Below are 20,440 nucleotides of genomic sequence, written 5' to 3' on the forward strand. Positions count from 1 at the left end.
CGCAGCTGTAGATGAGCAATTTAGCCAGTGTGCTACAACGGCTGCCTGGGGTCCTTGACGTGCATCACGCAGACACGACCGCACGCCGGTACGATGCTCATCCAGATCGAAACGGGCAGGGGTGGGGATTCAACCCAGGGATCCTAAAGCCCATCTATCATGGGAAAAGTGGCGCCATTCATTGTTGTAGAAATGCTCGAGACACGTGCAGCGCGCCAATTCAGGAAAATCCATGGCGTCTGAAATCTAGCTCAGTGCTGCGCTGTGCCGCCATGATATTCCCAAGGGCTGCACGTTGCACGTGCCTCGACGAGCCTTGCGCTACTTTTGAAACATGAAGGGGCTTTAAGGGATCCTGGGTTCTGTAGCTCGCGCTGCAGAACCCAGGATTGGTGCAAAGCAGCGGGCTAACGCACACCAGCTCGGAGCATGCGGAGCTTTCGCTCTACATGCTTGCCCACTCGGCCACTGTTGCCCTTTTGTGGCATTCAGAAGTAGTGAAAAGTGCGCGTGCATAGCAGTGGTGTTCAAGGTACGCGAACGCCCACAAATAACTCCATAAAAAAAAAGAAAAAAAAACTGCTGAGGTTGGAAACAGATAAAAAAGTGAAAGTCGTTTACAACTCCCTGTAACACCGAATTAAAACGCAGCTCTTGAGGAGGAGGAGGGAAGGCTACTGGGGGAGGGGTGAAGTGACCTTGGGGGGGTCACGTGACGATGCCGTCATCAGTGACGTCACTGATGACGTCATCTGTGATGATGCCGGTGACGTCACTGATGACATCATTAGTGATGATGACGATGCGGACGCCGGTGACGTCATCGGGGAGGTCACATGACCTCGTGGGATCACGTGACCTCGGGGGGTGTCACGTGACTTCCGAAGGTCACGTGACCTTGCGGTGATCTTGGGGGTCACATGACCTTGGGGGTCACGTGACCTTGGTTACGCCGACGCCGACGGCAACGGCGACGGAGACGCCGCTCAAGCCGGGAACGGGCCCCTAGAGCTGCGCTCTAAAATGGGTGACATGCACACACACCGTCCCTACAAATACAGCTACTGACTTTATTTCATATCGTCCAGCCTCGATCCCCGTAGGAGATCAATTTCCTGGCCTCTTGGTTGGCTTGGTTTTAGCGCGCGTGCCCTCTGTATGTCTTTTTAGAGCCAATACTTCGTTTTCGTATTTATTGTTTTGAGTTTTTTAGGCCGATTCTCTCTTTTCTGTTCTCAACTGTTCATGTATATATTGCACTGTTGCATTCAATAAAATATAGTTGCGAGTCAGCGCTCTGTCTGTCTTTCCTTCGTTCAGTCCGTCGTCTTTTTGCACTGTTTTTATCTTTTAGGTATAGCGACCTCCTCGCCCCAAGATAAAATGGATCACAAGAATAAGCATCCTTCCACCAGCTCTGCCCCTGCATTTTTACAACTTTCTTCGTTAGAAAAAGTATAGGAGTGCGAACGGTGTAAATTGAACACAATTACGAAAGACACCGAAACTGAGGTGGGAGAAGAACAGAGAACCACGAAGACTCATTGCCACAAAAAGTCTAATGTTTTTCTACCACTGTGCTTTGGCTATCTATGGCATGATGTTGGTGTTGAGTTTGTCTATTATTAAAAAAATAGACAAACTCGCACAACTTCCACCTCTGCAGATATTGCAAGGATGGAATCAAGATGGCCACCAGTGAATACTCAGCAGCACAAAAAGATCACTCTATTGGTGTATTCACACGACGGAGATTTCTTTCACTAAGAGTGAACGTCATCGAGCTTCGAGGTCACATGCGCCACATCACGGCGCGAGCTAGCCCACTCTCAGGGCTTTGAGACAGAATTGTCTAACACGAGCACTCGTTCTGCAGGACACTTCAAAGCCGCGATCTCGTGCTCTCATGGTCATCCACGAGGTGGCGCACATGCTCTTCTCTGTCCAAGAAATCTGTGGTGTAAATACACCATAAAGGTCAGTATGCAATAAGACAGAATCCCTGCAGTCTGTGGGGTATCTTCTAATGTCCACACAGTAAAAGGACATTCCTAAAAACAACCACAAGGCAACACTCTGGGAGGAAGACCAAGCACATGACACCATAGTACATTGCAACATTTGATTTTATTTTCACTTTCTTGAAGAACAGAAGAAAACAAGACGTTATCACCCCCAACGCCACGGGGTAAGAAAAACAACTGGTCATGTACGCTTGCAGCCCAAAACTCCTCAGCCAATACCTAAAAATACAGATGCAACCGGCACTGAAACATTTGCTAGCTTTGGCTGTTTAAATATTAACACATTCATACCACAGTTCCTTCCTTAGGACCACAGAAACACAAACACAAACACTAACATCATTTTGCCTTCCCACTTTGCAGGCTGCTTTGCACCAATCATGCAGATAATATGTAAGAAAAAAAGAACCCTTCGAAAGATAAATTGTCTTTGGTCTCCAGCCCGCTACAACTTAACCGGAAATTGCGAAGAGAGGCGACGATGATTAGTTTCTCGGCACCTGGCTACATTGGCGATGAATCCAAGGCAGAGGTGTCCTAAAGATGGCTTCAACGGGTCTGGCCTGCAGGGCTGGGGGATCCATCTTCGCAAGCTGCACACTTATTGCCGGAACTGTCCCCATCATTTTCTTTTTCTTGTTTCAAAGCTGCTTCCTTAAACAAGCCCGCATCCTTCACATAACGTAAGAATGCCAGCTTCCTAGCAAGCTGGCACCATCCTTAAAACATACAAGCACCGGTGTGAGGAAGAGCAGCGACTCGTGGACCTTTGCCGGCCTTGCAAACACTGGGTTAGAGAGTTCCGTCACCACAACATGACCGAGCTTGGCAAAAGATAAAACAACCATCTCAATAGACCGCGCCTAAAGAAAAAAGAAAAAGGGGACTGGAAAGATTGGAACGAAAAGGGAGGGGGGAAGGGGCAGCTAAAAAATAAAAAGGGGGTAGGGGGGCAAAACAAAAAACCACCGCGGCATTTATTAGCGAACCGATGTCGTCGACAACAACAATAACTTCGCCGTCCCACCAAGTCGTCGTTGACTGCACCGGATGTTTTGAAGGGGTAGGCTCTGGGGTCTGACTAACGTTCCTGAGTGGGGGGCACGGCGGAACGAGCCCCTGCTGCGAAGGCGCCGGCAGGGGGCGCAGGTCAGCAGGTGCGAGTGCCCGCGGTCAGCCCCCGGCTCCCGTCGCCTGTGCGCAGCATGCGGTTCTCAACCACGTTCGTGGGGATCTCCTTGCGATCGTAGACCTGCCCCAGCCAGGCGAAGAAGTCGATGAACCAGGTGGTGGTGTTGATGCGGCATCCCAGTTCGCTGGTGCGGTAGTCGTGTGGGAAGGTGTGGTGGTAGTTGTGGAAACCCTCGCCGTGGGCGCCCACGATGGTCACCAGGTTTTGGCGGGGGCTAATGTGCTTGTCGTACGGCCGGTTACCCCAGGTGTGGGCGGCGCTGTTCACCAGCCAGGTCATGTTGAGGGTAAAGCAGTACCGCGTCAGGGAGCACACCAGGAACGAGTACCACAGGGACTCGCCCCAGAAGTACCAGGGCCCCAGGGCGGGCAGCAAGAAGCAGGTGAGCACCATCAGCGGCATGTAGTACCTGGGGAAAGAACAGTGCCTCGATCAGCGAGGGGCCTCCCTCCTCGGAAAGGCATCAACGATTTTGCACTACGTGTTGAGGCCAGCGTGCTTTCCACAGTGCTGCAGTCAGACGCTGTTGCAAGAGCACGAGTCTTTGTCATGCGTCTCATTCGCACGAGCTTACACGCAGAGGAAGACACCAAATGAAGTCACTACTTCGCGAGAGTATATCCGTCGCCGATGCAACACTAAGGAAACTACGCTAGGCCTGACAATGTAGCATGAAACAATTGGCACCGGGTATAGTCAAGCCAACAAGTGAGGTGGGAAAACTTTTCTAAAAATTTCTAGAGAGCAGATACGATTTTCTTTTATATGCAGGGGGCACACTAACCAGAAGTGCTACGTTAAACTCGGGATGTGCCAGCTTCAATTGCCCGAATGTACAGTTGCCAAACATAGGTTAAAGGCTAAGTAGAAGGCTGGCGATAATTCAAACTCCAATATTTCATACTTATGGTTAATGGAAACAAATTTCAAAATTTTGGTTCTCCAGTTATGTTTTAATGTAATCATAAGCCGCCTAATTAGAATGGCGTTTTCGTGCAAGTCATACTTTTTGTTTTTGCGGCCCCGTTGAGTGCGCTTCTTTCCGAGCACCGGTGCACTGCAGGGAAGCGACTCCCGTTGCTTCTCCGCAGTGCACCGGTGCCTAGTAAGAAGCGCACTCAACGGGGCTCAAGCTGGGCACACGAGCTCTGAAAAGGGTCACAACGCGGAAATTTCCTCAACAACTTGCACGGACGCTGTGAAGTGGCGGCACATCATAGGTCCACGTCACAGCATCCGCGCAAGTTGCTATGAAAACTGCTGCGCGGCGCCCGTTTTCACCGCTCATGTGTCCACTGTTCAATAGTCCACATTAGACAACTTCTTGGCCTGATGAACAAACTTAATTTTGTTTTGAGTTGTAGCGAGCTGTCTAAACAGTTTACTGTAAACAACATTTTTGAGTGATAAATAAACTTATGCCATTCATTTCACAAATGTTTCGTGTGTGGCATACCTGCTCATGATCGGTAGGCCTGTGTAGAGGAAATAATCAGATACAGTAACTGCTTTGTATGTGCAGTCATTCATACGGCAAGTCATAATTTTATCTTGCATCATATTTAGATAAATTTCTGATAATTCAAACAAAAGTTGTGGCTTCCTGGAGTTTGAATTAATAAGAGTCTACAGTAGCTTTGAAGGCCTCCAATGGCATCTAACAGAAGAAAGTTGAATTATGACAAGGCTGTGGAGTGCACGAGTAAACTCACTCTCCACTTGGGCTTCGTTATATCTACCGCAACTGCTCATCGTGCTCATCAACAAACCACTGAAGGCTTTTCTTTGCAACTTTCAGCGCTGGTGGTACTACTGTGCGAGAATCACGCTCCCTAGCTTTTGGATAGTCAGCCTCAGAATAAAGGTATCTTTCCGACACTAAGGAGATATGAGGTAAGACTCTTATATTGCTCGTATTTCACAAAATTGGAATTAGTAATTATGCGTCGTAGACACAACCTCATACTGCTGTTCAACGACAATCAACCAGGTGCGAATATAATTGCGAGTATTTTGCCTAGATAGAAATGAATAGCCACTTAAAGTGAAACAAGAGGCTTCCATTGATGACTGAGCTTAATCAGTACAGATGTCTGCTTCAAAATGCTGACGATTGGGAAAATAAGACAACTAACAAACAAAAGAAAAACCTAACTAGTCGAATGATAGATTTTATCAAAACCAATATTTAACGTCAGCAAACTGCTGTCATCCAAGGCTAAGATATCTCCCTTTCTAGATTTTATTAAAGGGACAGTAAACATGATTTCGAGGCATTTAAAAAAATGGCCCCATTGTCTGCTTCCACACAATATTTCGCATTTGAGAAAGAAAGCAAACGTCTTTATTGGTGCACCTTCATCTGCTACCTTAAAGAGTAACCGGTTTGGATCAGAAACTCATCAGCCTTCAACTCATTTGCTACATGCTCACACCCAGGAAATAACAACCAAAAAATCTCTTTTGCGTCCCATAATTAATTCTCTGAAAGTTGTAAAAGCTTGGTCTGCTGGGCAAGTTGGTAGTGGACATTCATATTAAAAATAGCGCAAAAGAGACGGGACAAAAAGACGAAGAAGCAAACAGGACAAACGCTTGTTTGTCCTGTGTGCTTTGTCCTGTGTGCTTCTTCGTCTTTTTGTCCCGTCTCTTTTGCGCTATTTTTAATATGAATGTCTCTGAAAGTTGATTCTCTGAAACTGCTTTACCAAGCTTATGCACCCTCGTCCACACCTTTGTCTGCTTGCGACACACGCGAAGTTAGGTGTCAACCATTTTCCGATACGTTATCAAGGCCAGTGTAGCTTTCGCAGTGCTCAGACTTCGTCAAAGTTAGTTGTGCAAGCGCATGCAAGCGGGATGCAAGACGAAGCCACGCGCCCTCGCGGCAGTGCCTCATGAGCTCCGCTAACCTCGACAGCACGGCACAAAATAGTCGACGCTGAGCATAGACGTAGGTGTCTGGCAAAGGTCAAGGGTGCACCTACTTCCTCTGGAAGCGCACCACGGGGTCGGCCATGAGGTCACTCAGGTCAATGGTCTTGCCCTTGGAGATGACGTCCGGGTGCTTGCGGCACAGCAGCCAACCCACGTGCGAGAAGAAGAAGCCCCGGGTGGCGTCGTGGGGGTCCGCAGTCGTCTCCGAGAACTTGTGGTGCACCCGGTGGTCTCGGGCCCAGTCGTAGATGTCGTTCTGCGGGGCAAGAGAAACAAAACCATTTGAGCCGAAAAGTTTGATGCTACATAAGGAGGTAGACTAAATAAACGAGTTAGTCGAGTGTGAGTCGTCCCGTCTGTTCTCTGTTCCTTCTAGGTTTTGGTGTTTCCTTTCTAGCCTAGTCTCGGGTTAATTCAACATGGTTAAAATTCACCAACTTGCCTGCACCCTATATTTAAGCAGAGGTCACACTGTTAATTCGTCATACAAAAGGCAGTCTGCAGACAGTTCATGCAAAGACCACCTGCAGATACGTTCAAACACGTATGAAGCAAACACAAGCTTTTAACATGCTTGAGACGCAGATAGTTTCGTCATCATGTTTGCAGCGAACGACACGTCTCTCGTGCGATGTACGACCGGTGTGACTGTGGCTTTAGGGTCCCCGATCTGTATATGAAAAAACTTGGATGTGCGACACTTTTGTGCTACACTTTCTGGGAACACTTCGTTTTTATGAGACCTGAGTTATGGTTGTGAAAAGTCTTCCAGTGGATGCAAACAGTTGTCCCTAGTGTACACTGTCCTGCCACAGTGAGTGCGAGGCCACATACCTAGATGGGGAAATTAGTGGTGCGACGGAACGAAGTGCAACCGTGCACAAATGTTTGCTTTTTGGATCCCAGTCACCACATAGCACGGCGAGACCACTTTGGAGATATAATACCTTAAAAAAAGTGGGCGTCGGGCGCTTGTTGGGTTTGAGTACGAAAAATGCAGAAGGGGCGCACGACTGGGTGGACTTTGCCACTTTACGCCGGCGTGTTTAGAGAAGCGACATGGAGCAATTTGGTTAGCTTGGTAGGCTTAGAAGTCTGAGGTGGGTGCTCAATATGTCCTTCGCTTATTTTTTAAACATTTAAAAAATAGTTTATGGGTGCTTATTGGGACGGGGGCACACGCTCGGTACTTCACAATACACGCAAAAAATCTGTTTCATGGAATTCAATTACCCTACTACAGCGAGACTAACATTGCAGCTAAATGTAGGTACAGTCATGTCTCGATAGTATGGATATCCTGCTATACGGACACCACTTTCGGGGACAAACTGGAAAAATACATGCATTTTTGTCTCGTTCTCATGGACAAATCACATTATGGACGATTTTTTACAGGAACGGAGGTGTCAATATTAACGAGACATTACTGTATAGTACTATTCTTCACACTCCCAAAGCAGAACTGCTGCCAAGAGCCGTGCAAAGTGAATGGTTGGCAGCCAAAGAAAACAGCCATTGGGTTGCCTAAATTCATAGAGTGAGCAATCTGAGCACGAGGCAGGTGACCCACCTGGAAAGCCATGGTCTGGAAGAGCATGAGCAGAATTCTGTAGGGAAGCTTGGCCTTGTACGAGCGGTGAGACCAGAGTCGGTGGGAGCCAGCAGTTATTCCGATGCCAGAAATTGTGTAAAGGATGTAGGCTGTGGGAAACAATGCCACTCTGTTGGCAACAGTGGGCGAGAGAGGAAACGCTACACCCCCGACGCAATACTTCGTCTCACTGTAATTCGACAAAGGGGCCAAACGGCAAAGATTCTGGCCCCAGTGAGCCAATTGGCACGTTGGAGGGAGACATGTGGCTGTAGCCACGGGTGGGAGTAAGAGGAAAGCAGCTTTTGAACAAATTTTGAATGACAAACTAATTTTCTAGGGGGAGAAAAGGGACACCTGGGACGATGCACAGAAAAGGTAAGAGGAGAGTTCCTTCTTCCTTTTTTTATGGTTGTTTACGCTCTTGCACCTGTACCTCTGGTAAGAGCGATCACGTGCTCCATCCCCGTTGTTCCGATTGGCTCAAGGAGGTCATAGTATTTGCTCCTAGCCAGGTTACAGTGAAACGAAGTAGAGGGGAAAAAAAAAGCTCAAACGAGATCTTTTTATGCAGGAGTTAGAGTGACTGAGTAACTGCCTAAATCAGTTATTCTGCAATTGGCTTTACCCAAGTGAATCTTTAGGTGGCATATCGTAAACACTGTGATGCTACAAACTTTTGTCAAACCTGAGGGTCGACTGGTTCGGCGAACCTTCAAACGTCTGGCGAAATTCGGCAAAGCCCAACTTCTAAAAGTATTCAAAATTTTGGGAAAATGATATTTATAAAATAGCCCGTTTCAAATTGTAGGGAATAGCAACGAGTAGCTTCATTCGATTTACTTGCACCCTCTGCACTGGTGCAGAAAAGTGTAGAGCAGCGGACTTTCGGTATGTGTACTGGGATACGACCGGAAGTACACAGCCCTGCACTTTTGTGCACCGGTGCAGGAGGTACAAGTAAATCGAACAAAGCTTGTGTTTATATATTATAAAAGCAAACATATAAGCTTTTAATAGTAGTTTCGTAAATTGCTTCACCCCAGCAACACCAGGCAGTGCCAGCTCATTTTTAACCTATGCGCTTTTGCATAAGTGTCGAACTTGTGTCGGTTTCCGATGTAAAAGTTTCAAAAAGTCGAACTTGATCAAACCGGAACCTCAGCAAGTTTGTGACATCCGGCATTTTAAATGTATGATGGTTTAAAGAGCCAATGTTGCTCAAGTCAAGCATTGATTATGAAGTAGCAAGAGCAACATAAAAATAAGAGAAACTAGCAAACAACTATATGCATAAATTACAAGACCGAAAAACAACCCTTGACTCCACAAAAGTATTTTTAGCAGAGGGTTATCAGTCTGAAATCTTAAAAGGAAGTTGAAGAGGTTCTTAAAAAAAAAAATCGATTTAGAGGTGAATTTTAGAGTATTTTTCTCTTGTGAATCTCAATATCACATTTGTTTTTCTCGAAGACGTAACTAAACACGAGAAAACACGAAAAACCTCCGGCCAGTCGTTACATCATACTAGGATCTTTTGGCCGCCAAGTATGTGTCGCTTGTGTGGGAAGCGCATATAATTGCAACCTTGCCAGGTATATTCCCCTGCACCGACACCAGTCACGACGTCTTTTTCTGACCTTCTTGAGAATAGCAAGAGTGTGCGTGCATAACTTTCATAGGCGCTGATGATGCGCAAGAGCGGAGATTCCTAAAACTCCTAATATGACGTCACGCTCCGGAAAAAACTTCAGCGGTACTTTGAAAATGATTGCGTGCAGCCTCCGTGCACCGAATTGAAAAATAATCTCGATGTTCGTGATCCTAGAGGCTAAATGAAGACGGTTTAAGTGTTCTTCCTTAAATACAGAGCAGCTTCAGTTTCCCTTTAAGATATATCTGCTTTGTCTCCCGTAACACAGGTACATTCTGTTTCTCTGTATCCAAGCAAGGCATTAGAAGCTCACTAGCAGTGCCCTCTGTAGTCTTTATCTTCTTACTATTACTACACTACTGTTCAGTTCATACAATATTTGACAAAGATATGTTTAAAGTGAATTACGAGCTGAGAAACCTATGTATATACTCGAGTTTCAGAGAACACTTTTCAAAATTGAAGCGCATCTTTGATCCGGCAGCCCTGCCTCCACGTGGCCAAAGCACGCAGCTACCACCTTGCTTCCCCTCATAGGATGGAAGCAAGTACAGTGCACATGCATTGTGCACTTTAGTTGCGGGTGGCAGGACCGCGCTCCAATAGGAAACCTAAAAACTTGTCCAAATTTAGTGTTTTTTGTAATGCCGTAAGATGCTGTAGGTGCCTCATACATTTCTAAAATGAGTGGATTTAATGGTTTTTGGTGATGTTCAGTAAGTTTTGAATTGAAGCCCTATGTTTACTTTTACGGATTGAAGTTAATTAGTAAGTTTTAGTAAATTATTCAGCTAATTAGTATGTTTTTTTGCAGCCCCTGGCATCTGCCATGACAGGCAGTTTGTTTTCATAAAGGGTTCCTTTTTTCTCGGCCACCCTATTTTATAACTTTTTGAAAATATTTGCTGACACATTCAGTATAATGCAATTAAATCATGGCTAAATTATGTTCTACACAAAAAAAAAAAAGGAACTGCAAGCTAATCACAGACTAATCACGGAATAAAAAGCATTCTGGCAAAGCAAACTAAAACTAAAAGCTACACAGAGAAAGTCTTGTGGCAAAGCCACGGCACCCTTCAATTCACCACAAATGTTCTCCATCCTTTTCTTGAATATTATCTACAATTTTCATCAACATCACAAATCCTTTTTAGTTTCCCTTCCCTAGACTTTGCTTCGAGACGACATAGTGAAAGACAAGAAAAAAGGTACTACATTCAAGAAATGCTGAAAATGAAGAGGGAAATGGCACTGACCGGCAAGAATCGTCTTCCACTGGGCAGCAGTGAAAATAATGTAAAATCCATAGAGGGAGATGAGGTGCAGGTAGCCCATGAGTATCACATTGCGCCACACTATTTGCGCCTTGAAGGGCTTGGTTGCAGGTGTTGTGGCAGAGGCCGGCTCTGCCATCACTGTTTTCGTCATGGTCGCCATGGTCATGCCCTGCAGCCAAAAACAAAAAAATGTCGGGCATTGAGTAACAAACCTACGGGCCCACTGGCAGGTCAATATACACTAGCAACGTGCACCTCAAGAACTGCAGGGCATTTTTATGCGCTATTCGGGAGTAAAAAAGATGTCTATAAATAAACCAATAAACCGAGTGCAATTAAACTTATCAAAAAGGTGTTTTTAGGTGGTGCATTTGTCATACCTAAATTTCATGAGCGGAGGTTCTAAAAAAAAAGAAAAAGAAGCCTAAAATGTTTTTTGATTCTCTTTCCTATGCGCAGGGAGAAAAAAAGGTAAAAAGTGCCTGGTTGATGCTGCCACTCACAAGTGGCACCACATAAAGCAAAAACGTAAACTTCTGTGAGATGAACACCTCAAAACCTATACTCATAAGACTTGGGTACAATGAATGTACCTCCTAGAGACACTTTTGTGAAAAAGTTTGATTGCACTGAAATCATCAGTTTATTTATACAAATATTTTTATGTACAAACGGCGCTCAGAAACACGTTGTAGATCATGAACTCAACTATGCCAAAGGCAGGGGAATGAATTCTTGCAAAGCATACCTTGCAAAACCTACTCCAATAGACCCCTTTGGACATTCAGTCTCGCTACCTCTGTAACTATCATCACCAAAATGTATATTATCTGTACATGTTAATGGCCGCCTTTTGATAGTTGATGAAGGAAGACTTTGAAGACGGGCACCGATGCAGAGCCTCAACATTCCAGACGTCAATCCGCTGCAGTGTTGGATGTCAGCGTAATGAGACTCTTGCGGAGAGCAAGTCATCTGCTTCTTGCGCAGGAGTTGCGGTGACACCAGAACGACACCGAGTTCTGATTGGCTCTAATTGAAGGATAGTGGGTAGATCTCGATGCTAGATGCTTCGAGGTCTACCCACTATTTTTTTCAATCAGCCAATTAGAGCTCGGCATTCTGACATCATCGCAACCCCTGTGCAAGAAGCAGACGAACGTGCGCTCTGCATAAGCTTCTGTGCGCTACACATTTGAGGGTGTCAAGGAAACTCTTAAAATGTTCGGCTTAGACATGCCCAGACAGCTCACGACAATAAAATGTGGTGCATATTATCAAGCATTTTACTCAAGTAAATGTATTGTAGAGAGTGATAGTTTGTTACACCATTAAAACTGAAACAAATAAAAAAAGAGAGAACAGTACACCAAATAACACCGCAAGTTTCGTGCATCTGCTGTTAATGAATAGGTACTATAGATTTGAACTTCCATTAGCATACAAATTAAGACTGGTATTCGAGCCACTGAATTTCTAAAAGGGTCTATTGCTGCGGTTACCTCAAGGCAGTGTGATTTTAGTCGTCTCATTTCGATGTGGTCGTTCACAATATTTATTGATATGACTAGTCGACCTCCCCTTTTCACGCAACATATTACCGTAAATACTGACAAACTTGACTCACTGAGCTAGTAAAAACAAAAAAAACAAAAAAAAGGACGGTCCCAAGGGATTGATTCTTTAGGCTGCGTTGCTAAGATCTTTTGATGGCCTTTGAGATAATTGCCATATGACGTCACTCCAAATGCTGTTCACGTACTTGTCAGGAGGGGGCCACCGTTTTCTATCGTTTGCCCAGAACAAAATCATTGTCTTCGCGTCTGTCCGCGTTCACCGATTTGGTGACGGATCTGCCGTTTCCTTTCTGCAATCATACATACTCTGGCAGTGCACCAAAAAAAGCAACTAACAGCGCTAATACGATGTTTTTTTGTTTTTTTTTTTAATTTTTACTGAGAAATTGTTTGCGGCGATGAAGGCAGAGTTATAAGGTAAAGTGCCAGCGCTCACGTACCTTTGCGCAAAAAAAAAAAAAAAAAAGACAAGGGAGAAAAATTGATGTCATTTGAGAAACGCGGGCGGCATTCTAAATCGCAATACATCCAAGACACAAAATAAAAAAAAGAAAGAAAATAAAAATGCCGCGCACATTTCGATTGCCAGACGTCGCGAGCACTGTCGCCATATCCAGGATTGCGTAATTTCCGCGGCACTGTAGGGTCATCAGGGTCATCGACAGGCAGGTCTCGCTTGCCCATGCGTCGTGCAAACAAATCGCAGTCCTAGATATCGCATGCCAGAGCGGCCTTAGGTTGCTCCCACACCGCCGTTCTGAACACAGTTGCACCCGCCCGACTACAGCATCCGAGCATCAGACGACCGACGCAAGTGCGGGGTCGCTTTCGCCACATCGCACCTCGCCGACAACTCGATCGCGCGTTCAACTGCTCGCCCGTGGTTCCGTATAACCGAGTGCTCGGATGATTCCTTCGAACGGTTTGTGTTCGAAATGAAGCGTATCATCGTCAATGGGGTTCACGAAGTACAGCGACGTGCTGTGCGGCGTGCACACACAACAACGGCGAACTGCCACGCAAAACGCGGTTGCCATGCGGGGAAGCCCGACCCGATTTCTTTCTCTCGCGGTCGTGACAGCAACGTTAACACCGTGGCATAACTTTGCCTGCCCTCTCTCTCCCCCCCCCCCCCCCCCCCCCCTTAAGACAAATAAAATAAAACAAACAATTTTATGTTAGGAGAAACGTACCAGTAATGCGCTCAACCGGAGACAAGACAAACGGGTCGTCTGTTTGCAGGACGACGTTATATTGCAAAACGTCAAAAATAAGCACGGATAAGCGCAGTCTCTTTCAGCGAACCATTCGCCCTAATAGATTGTTTTCTACGGCACTGTATCTGGAGTTTTGCCAATCCGAGAGTCAGTCTGAGCTCGCCGCGCGAGTTATTTATTTTGCTACATTCCATGAGAGAAAGAAAAAAAAAAAAAAAGAAAGAAAAAGAACGGGTGTGGGCCTAAAAGTACGCGCCGAAACATAAAAATCACATGTCGACGCGACTGAGTTTACAGAAACTGCGTTTTCGGAGGAAAAAAAAAAAAAAAAAGAAAACGGTTTGTCAAAAAGCTAAAATTGTTGCTGCGTGGCGCAGGTTCAATGAATGAGATCGGGGCACGTTCGGGGGGAGGGGCGATAGGCTCACGAAGTGACAGACGCAAGGCACACGTTCCCCCGGCGCAGCGGCATCTCGACGACGTGTACCTACCGCGGTGACAAGTCCTAGCGCAGAAACTGCAACGCCAGCCTGTGCGATATCGAATCTGCCAGCCAAGAAAGGGAGATGGCATCGATCAAAATCATTCCTAATGCGGAGGGAGCCCTAAACCGACGATTGACGCGAGCAACCGGTGGTTCCGATCGACCGCCGCCGCGACCGCCGTCGACCGAGGTCTCAGGGGGGTATCCGAGTCGTAAGTGCATCCCGGGATACAAGGGAAGACCGAGAAGCGTCCACATCCAGGAACCGTGCGCCGACGAACCGGCGTTTAGAGAATGCACGAAATGGTCGCTTGATCGCCCCCATACAAGTAACCCGATTCCTACATGGCAGCCGGTTGGCCCAGCCCGTAGAACCACACTCGCCTGTGAATAATCCGCCGTCGGTGTTAGGTATCCAATGTGAAGGCTTCCAGTGCGCTGCCACGACAGTTATACTCGGTCTGTGTCACCGCTGGCGTCCGTCCAGAAAAAGAATGGATAAAAAAATCACGCGGCCGTAGACTGACCGGCCCGCCGGCGGAAAAAAAGATGCCGGGAATCACGTGACGCGAGGCGTGTGAGCACCCCTATTGGTCGACGCGATTCTATCGGATGTGACGTTGCTCCGGAACTCCTTTCTCTCGCGCGATCTCCTGAGCGAGCAGATGACGCGCCAGACGTCTGCTGGCACGCGCGATTTTGCCCCCGTTCCCCCTTCCCCCATCAACAGTCGGGAAATCCTTCGTCGTTAACGGAATTTTTCGGGGCAAATACTTTAATAATGCTGGCCGGCGTCTAAAATATGATACACGATTTCCCCGACCACCTCGTTGTTTGACGACTCGCGGAACCAAGAATACGTCGAGCGAACTCGAAAACACCGTCGCGTCGTCTGCTAGCAGAATGCTCCCGGTAGCAACGGGTGGCGTGATGCGTCTGGTGGCGTGAGCCGATCAGACGATGCTGCGCTCTCGCTTGGCCGCGTCTGCGGTCGCTTGCTTTGCTCTTTTTCTTTCTTCGCGTTTTACTGGGCGTCCGCTCACGTCTCAAGCCCTCAGCCGCGAACATGAAAATAAAAATAAAATAATCGCGCAAATGAACGAGCATCGAACCACAAACACTCCCGCAACGGGCGCGCAAGTGTCGTCTCGCGCCGGCAGTCGGTGGTTTGTTTCCGTTTTTCCTGGATACGACATGAACCGCAGGAAAGTGTCCGCTCGCAAGTTGTCGTTTTCCCTGTCCGCCACTGAGCCGATCCGGGCGGGGCCTCCGATGGTGCTGATGCAACAAGTGCCGGCCGGTGTGTGGGCTTAGTTCCCGCTTGGCTGCATCAGCTCCGCGCGTCGGGTTGATAGCGACTCAGGGCTCGCATGTCGCGACTGTCGGAGCGCTAGCATTTCGCGCCCACAATTAGACAACCGCAGGAACTGCTTTAGTCAGTGCGTGGAATTTTGTTAATTTTAATCAAAGCTGTAAAGGTATTTTATTTTCTCGGATGAAGAAAGAAAGAAAAGCGTCGTTGTTCGGACGGACATTAGTTCTGCGAAACAGTTTTTGCTGCACCAAATTCAATACTCCGACATGTCCCCTGACTTGCAGAAGAGGTAGACAGAGATGTTATGTCGGGGTTAGGCCGAAGACCAGTTTTGGCAAAACTCGTGATGACAGTCGTACGGAAATGTGCTACTGGTATGGCTTGAGCCCTTCGAGAAATTGAGAGGTTCCCACACTCAAATTTTAATTATAAACCCTAATGACGCAATATCATTATCCTGTGACATCGCAGAGCAAGCGAACACGTTTTTTTCGTTCCCCGCTCGCCGCTCCGATTGTTTCGAAATACCGAATGGAACAAATGAAGTATACATCTACACACACGACGTCGCTTATTGATCTTTTAATTGAAGGTATTATCATTATTATTGTGACCTCCACTTCAGTGCTGTCAAGTTCCTGAAAATTTCGCCAAACTTTAGGTTTAGCGAAACCCACCAAACCTCCACAGAAAGAAAATAAATATATATAACTTTTGAAAATCCTAGGCAATCTCTTCATTTTAGCGAACGTCGGTTTAGAGACACCTGTTTTAAACTCCGTTTAAATCAAAACGCGACGAGACTCATTTTAGAGAATTCAACACAATTAACCGAACTCGGCTGTAACTCGTTCCAACGTTGGCTCATTCGGCCGTTGTACCTGTGCCGACGACGTCTAACCCGAGCCAGCCAGCAAGTCAGTTACTTGGGGTCTTTAAGCGGCCAGCGTATTCGAAAAAAAAAAAAAAAAAAAAAAAAAAAAAAAACCTTTTGGAGCGCGGTTGACAAATTTTCATGCACGTCATATGCCGTGCTGTTTTCGCAACAAACCTTTTGCATCTCGCCTGGTTTACGCGGGTAAGGAAAGGGAAAAGGGGGGGGGGGGGGGGGCGAAGCTGAGGTAAACACGCTTCGGTGAATCACGCCTTTAGGGGCTTCCAGATTTGCTTACGACGGCAGAACGGATTCACTAAACAGAGAAGACATTGCGGAGAGCTCAAACTCAGTCAGAACGTAGCCCCAGCCGTTCGAGCAAGATGCCAAAGTTTCAGCACCAACCGTTATCTTATTTAAAAGTTATAAGCGATTTTCTGAAAATTTCAATGAAAAAAATGGAGCCGATTTCGCCCGTTTTCGGTTTCTGGCGCCCATATAGCTCCATGTATTCGAGAGCTCCGTCGGCCGCCATTTTTCCATTGACACTTTCAGAAAATTGCTGGGGGCCGAAGGCGTGGGGATAAATGAAAAGCAAAGAAAAGAAAACCGTTGGTGAAAACAGCAAGAACGGACGGTTTATTATATATATATATATACATGGATGGGCAAAACACATGCAAATATGTATCGAACAGGGGCGGATCCAGACCTCCATTTTAGGGAGGGCGGTTCCTTGGTGTAAAACGGCGGGGGGGGGGGGGGGGGGGGGGGTGTTTATATGTTTTTGTGAAGTTATCGTTTTTACTAAACTCTGATAACATAATATATATCTTGAGAGCTTTTGTATCGGTTTACCTGTCGGGGATGAATTCTTTGAAGTAAAACCTTTCGGGTGACCACGCTAGAGGTAAGTATCTAGAAAGAACGCAAGGAATTTTGTAGTTCATAGGAAACGGGATTACTCCATTCGCGTGGCAGTGCGCTAGAAATAGAAAAAGAAGTTTAACTACTTAGGATGAATGTTTGGTGCTATAGCGGCTGTGACAATTGCAGACAGTGTAACTTGATGGCTCATATCCCCGGCAGGCTACAACTTTTGGGCCCTTTTGCTTGAATATTTTTATATTCTCGTTACACCCGCAGAGCATGTACGGAGAGCCAACCTTTGCCAACTATACGGAGGAAGTTCATGCAGCTAATGACAATGCGAAAACGTTTTAATCTAAAACTCGGCTGTTCTTTGAGATTAAGCTTGGCATAATAGTTAGAACTTTATATTCAGGGCCAAAATGCAGAACGTGGTTTTAAAACATACTTTTCATTGTCGCCGGTTGCTTCAATGGAGCGAGTACGCTGCAAACAAGCGACAAAAATGGCCCGGCGGCTTCGACGCTGCTCGCGGCGTCAAAACACTGTTGACGCAGCGAGCGAAACGAACGCTGCCAGGCAAGTTCGTCGGTTGTTCGCCGTATATTTGGAATGTCCAGAGCGCAGCACATGCGGCATTGCCAACCCAAACTCGTGTTTTCACGTGTTCTGGATGCAACTCGAGAGAACGAAAGCGAATAATTGTTGAATATTTTTGAAAGCATGTTGCAGTTCGGCAACTCTAACTTTTAAACTTAGACAAGACCTTAAACCAGCAATGGATCCTTCCAAATTATATTCAATTGCACTTCGTCTGGATATTTTCTGTATGATAGGAACACTTACTTGTTTCTGGGTAGTTAGCTCATTCGTCAGGGTCGAGAGGACAGGTGCAGAAATATGATGCGGCAGAGCGCTTGTCCGATCGTCGAATCTCAACTGGGCTAAAGGCCGATCACGACTGCAGCATGGATGTTTGGGAGTCGGTGTTCACTCGAACGGGCACAGGCGCTGTCTATTTAGTTTATGTATAGTCGCATCTTTGAAAGGGCTCGTTTTCCCCAAGTCCCTAGGTAAGGAATTCGAAGCCGCAGTTGCAAACCAGCAAGCCGCGCCTCTGTTCCGTTCGACACACACATATTCGCTCCTGCAAAGCCGCGCGAAAGCTCTACCGTCAATCCACAGAAGCCGCGTTTAACTCGAGAAGTAAAGACGGCGCCAAGGGGAGACAAGGGATAGCGGGCGCCTTTCCTAAAATATGTCCCGCCACCCTAAGTTGAAACGGCGTTGTATACAAATAAATGCCTACGGCGTCGGCTTGAGGACCCCGTGTAAGAAGCCTCCAGCCTTTAGAGTGCTCGTACCTTTTATCTTTCTTTTATTAGCTTCCCGCCATGAGAAATCGTACCGCAGGCAGTACGAAGCCCATTAGTATAGTCTACATTAGTAGAGGAAACATCTCCCCCTTCTGGCGCTCGTCGGCTTCTTTCTGTATTCCGCGCTGCGGCGCTGATCCTCAGTGAGGGATGGAGGCGAGGACGAAAGCGGGCTTATGTTTACGCCAAGGTCGTGGGGAAGTCCGGAGCGTCTTCAGGAGAAGCTCAGACCCAGACTACACTGTACCCAGAGCCTTTGCTTCCTCTCTCAGTTGAGGAGAAAAGCAATTGGTCACCGGGTTGTACAAGCTGCATCCCCCCCCCTCCCCCTGGAACGTCTCCTCCTAGTACGTCCCCTCCGCACTTCCCTAGGCAATGAGCACACCGTGCCAATAAGATACCTTTAGTGAGCGCGTGGGCGACAGCCTCTCAAAGCAAGCCAAAAAAGACATGCCAAAAGACAAGCCCAGAACCACGAAGAAACCATCAAACGAAAAGTGATGAAAAGGCGGCCGCTGGAGAGGAAGGATAATCCGCTGTGTATAGGATCGCACCCTTGAGGAAGGCTGCTTGGCGTCTGCGTTTGGGAGCTTTCAGGGCACAAATTTTTCGCAGACAACCTCCAAAGAGAGAGAGGGAGACAGAGAGAGAGAGAAAGGGGACTAGATATGTTGAAGGTATTTTCCCCCCGTGCTCGACGTGCTGGCCTTGTTTGGAAGTGTGCCTGCAGTCGAGGACCCTGATATTTGGTCCGCCTCCCCACTGTCTCTCTACTTCAAAACTACTGGCGCCGTCCCTGTCGGGAAGACGTACCGTGACCTTGACGGAGATAAACCCCACTTTGGAAGCGCCCAGCAGGCGCGTCCACCCACCGCTGTTTTAATCTTTTGTCCCTCGCGTCGATTGCTTACGTTTTTTCTTCGAGCTGACGAAGAACCCCGGGGGGGGGGGGGGGGGGGGGGGGTTGCCTGGCGAGGCGTTTGGGGGGGGGGGGCGATATCTCCCACCGCCCCCCCCCCCCTTGGATCTGCCACTGGTATCGAAATACAAATACAAAATACTTCGTCAAAAACGTATTTAATTACAAATCTCATTACATTTCCAAAAAAGCATTTAATTACAAGATACAAACACAACCAAATGTATTTGGTCTCCCTCCAAATACTTTTCCAAATACATTCCTCAAAATTTGCATCAGCGACTTCAGGGCACCTGCAAGGGATTTCTGGGTATCTCATTTTAATTTTGCATCACACACTCGGGAGTTAGTGCGCGAGGCTCTAGTAACGTAATAGAAATATAATAATAAAAAAAGTGATCAGCTTGGACGTAATAGGTGAAAAAGGTACAGAGCTTCAATCAGCTTTTTTTGTCGATTACACTTTGGTGTAGACCAACAAGAACCGAGACGACCAAGACGCGCAGCGCTAGCTAGAGAATTTATTTTAGTTGCAACTCTCACCAGTTACGAAAATCTGGACGACCTGCGTATTTATAATGTTCCAGGCAAAAATATGGATGGAAATTAGGCTGGAACGCATCACAAGTTGTCACAGGCACTTATTTAGACAGTCTGCCTGTGAACGTCGATTTCGTCATCATTCCTGCCCTGGACTAGCACCGTAATCACAGTCACTAAACGCTTGTGCTTGATTGAGAGACAGTGCATTCGGTGCAGAACGTAGTTTTCTTCCTGCTCTGGACAGTGCCTTTGAAATAAAGCCGGAGGGGAAAAGAAAAAAAGCCCCATGGCCGAATAAAGGATGGAGACTATATCTTAGAACCACATGCATAAAAACAAGATGTATTTTTGCCCACAAAATTGTATTTAATTACAATTGTATTTGAAATACCCACATTTTAGTATTTAAATATACACGTCAAATACATTACCAAATTTGTAATTAAATACAAATGCAAAATACAGAAAGTATTTGAAATACGTATTTCGAATACTTGTATTTGAAATACTGCCCATCTTTGCATATATATATATATATTTTTTTTTTTAATAAATTATTTATTAATACATAGCGAAACGTCATG

At 46.6% G+C, this 20,440-nt stretch overlaps 1 protein-coding gene across 3 annotated transcripts; it reads right to left on the bottom strand.

Annotated features, from left to right (window-relative positions):
* Positions 1 to 2,108: 2,108 nt before the first annotated feature.
* Positions 2,109 to 14,892, bottom strand: LOC8051438 (stearoyl-CoA desaturase 5). 3 transcript variants are annotated; one of them, XM_002435027.5, is made up of 5 exons: positions 14,344 to 14,892; positions 10,661 to 10,850; positions 7,727 to 7,857; positions 6,204 to 6,409; positions 2,109 to 3,625 (listed from the first exon to the last, which is right to left on the bottom strand). In XM_002435027.5, exons 2-5 carry the CDS (start codon positions 10,845 to 10,847, stop codon positions 3,175 to 3,177), a joined length of 975 nt encoding a protein of 324 aa, XP_002435072.1. In that variant the 5' UTR covers positions 10,848 to 10,850; positions 14,344 to 14,892; the 3' UTR covers positions 2,109 to 3,174. The 3 variants fall into 3 exon arrangements, with proteins under 3 accessions (XP_002435072.1, XP_040355701.1, XP_040355702.1); XM_040499767.2 differs by having other exon boundaries at positions 14,305 to 14,475; XM_040499768.2 differs by lacking the exon at positions 14,344 to 14,892 and adding an exon at positions 13,967 to 14,275.
* Between the last annotated feature and the right edge of the window lie 5,548 nt (positions 14,893 to 20,440).

Source organism: Ixodes scapularis, unplaced genomic scaffold, assembly GCF_016920785.2.
Source record: "Ixodes scapularis isolate PalLabHiFi unplaced genomic scaffold, ASM1692078v2 PGA_scaffold3__209_contigs__length_174095766, whole genome shotgun sequence".
In the NCBI taxonomy this organism is placed as follows: domain Eukaryota; kingdom Metazoa; phylum Arthropoda; class Arachnida; order Ixodida; family Ixodidae; genus Ixodes; species Ixodes scapularis.

Excerpts from the sequence above, each read along its gene's own strand:
- LOC8051438 (XM_002435027.5), bottom strand. The coding sequence starts at position 10,847 with ATGACCATGGCGACCATGACGAAAACAGTGATGGCAGAGCCGGCCTCT. Across the intron at positions 6,410-7,726 it reads TCCAGACCATGGCTTTCCAG|AACGACATCTACGACTGGGC; the intron begins GTGGGTCACCTG and ends CTTGCCCCGCAG. Across the intron at positions 3,626-6,203 it reads GTGGTGCGCTTCCAGAGGAA|GTACTACATGCCGCTGATGG; the intron begins GTAGGTGCACCC and ends TTCTTTCCCCAG.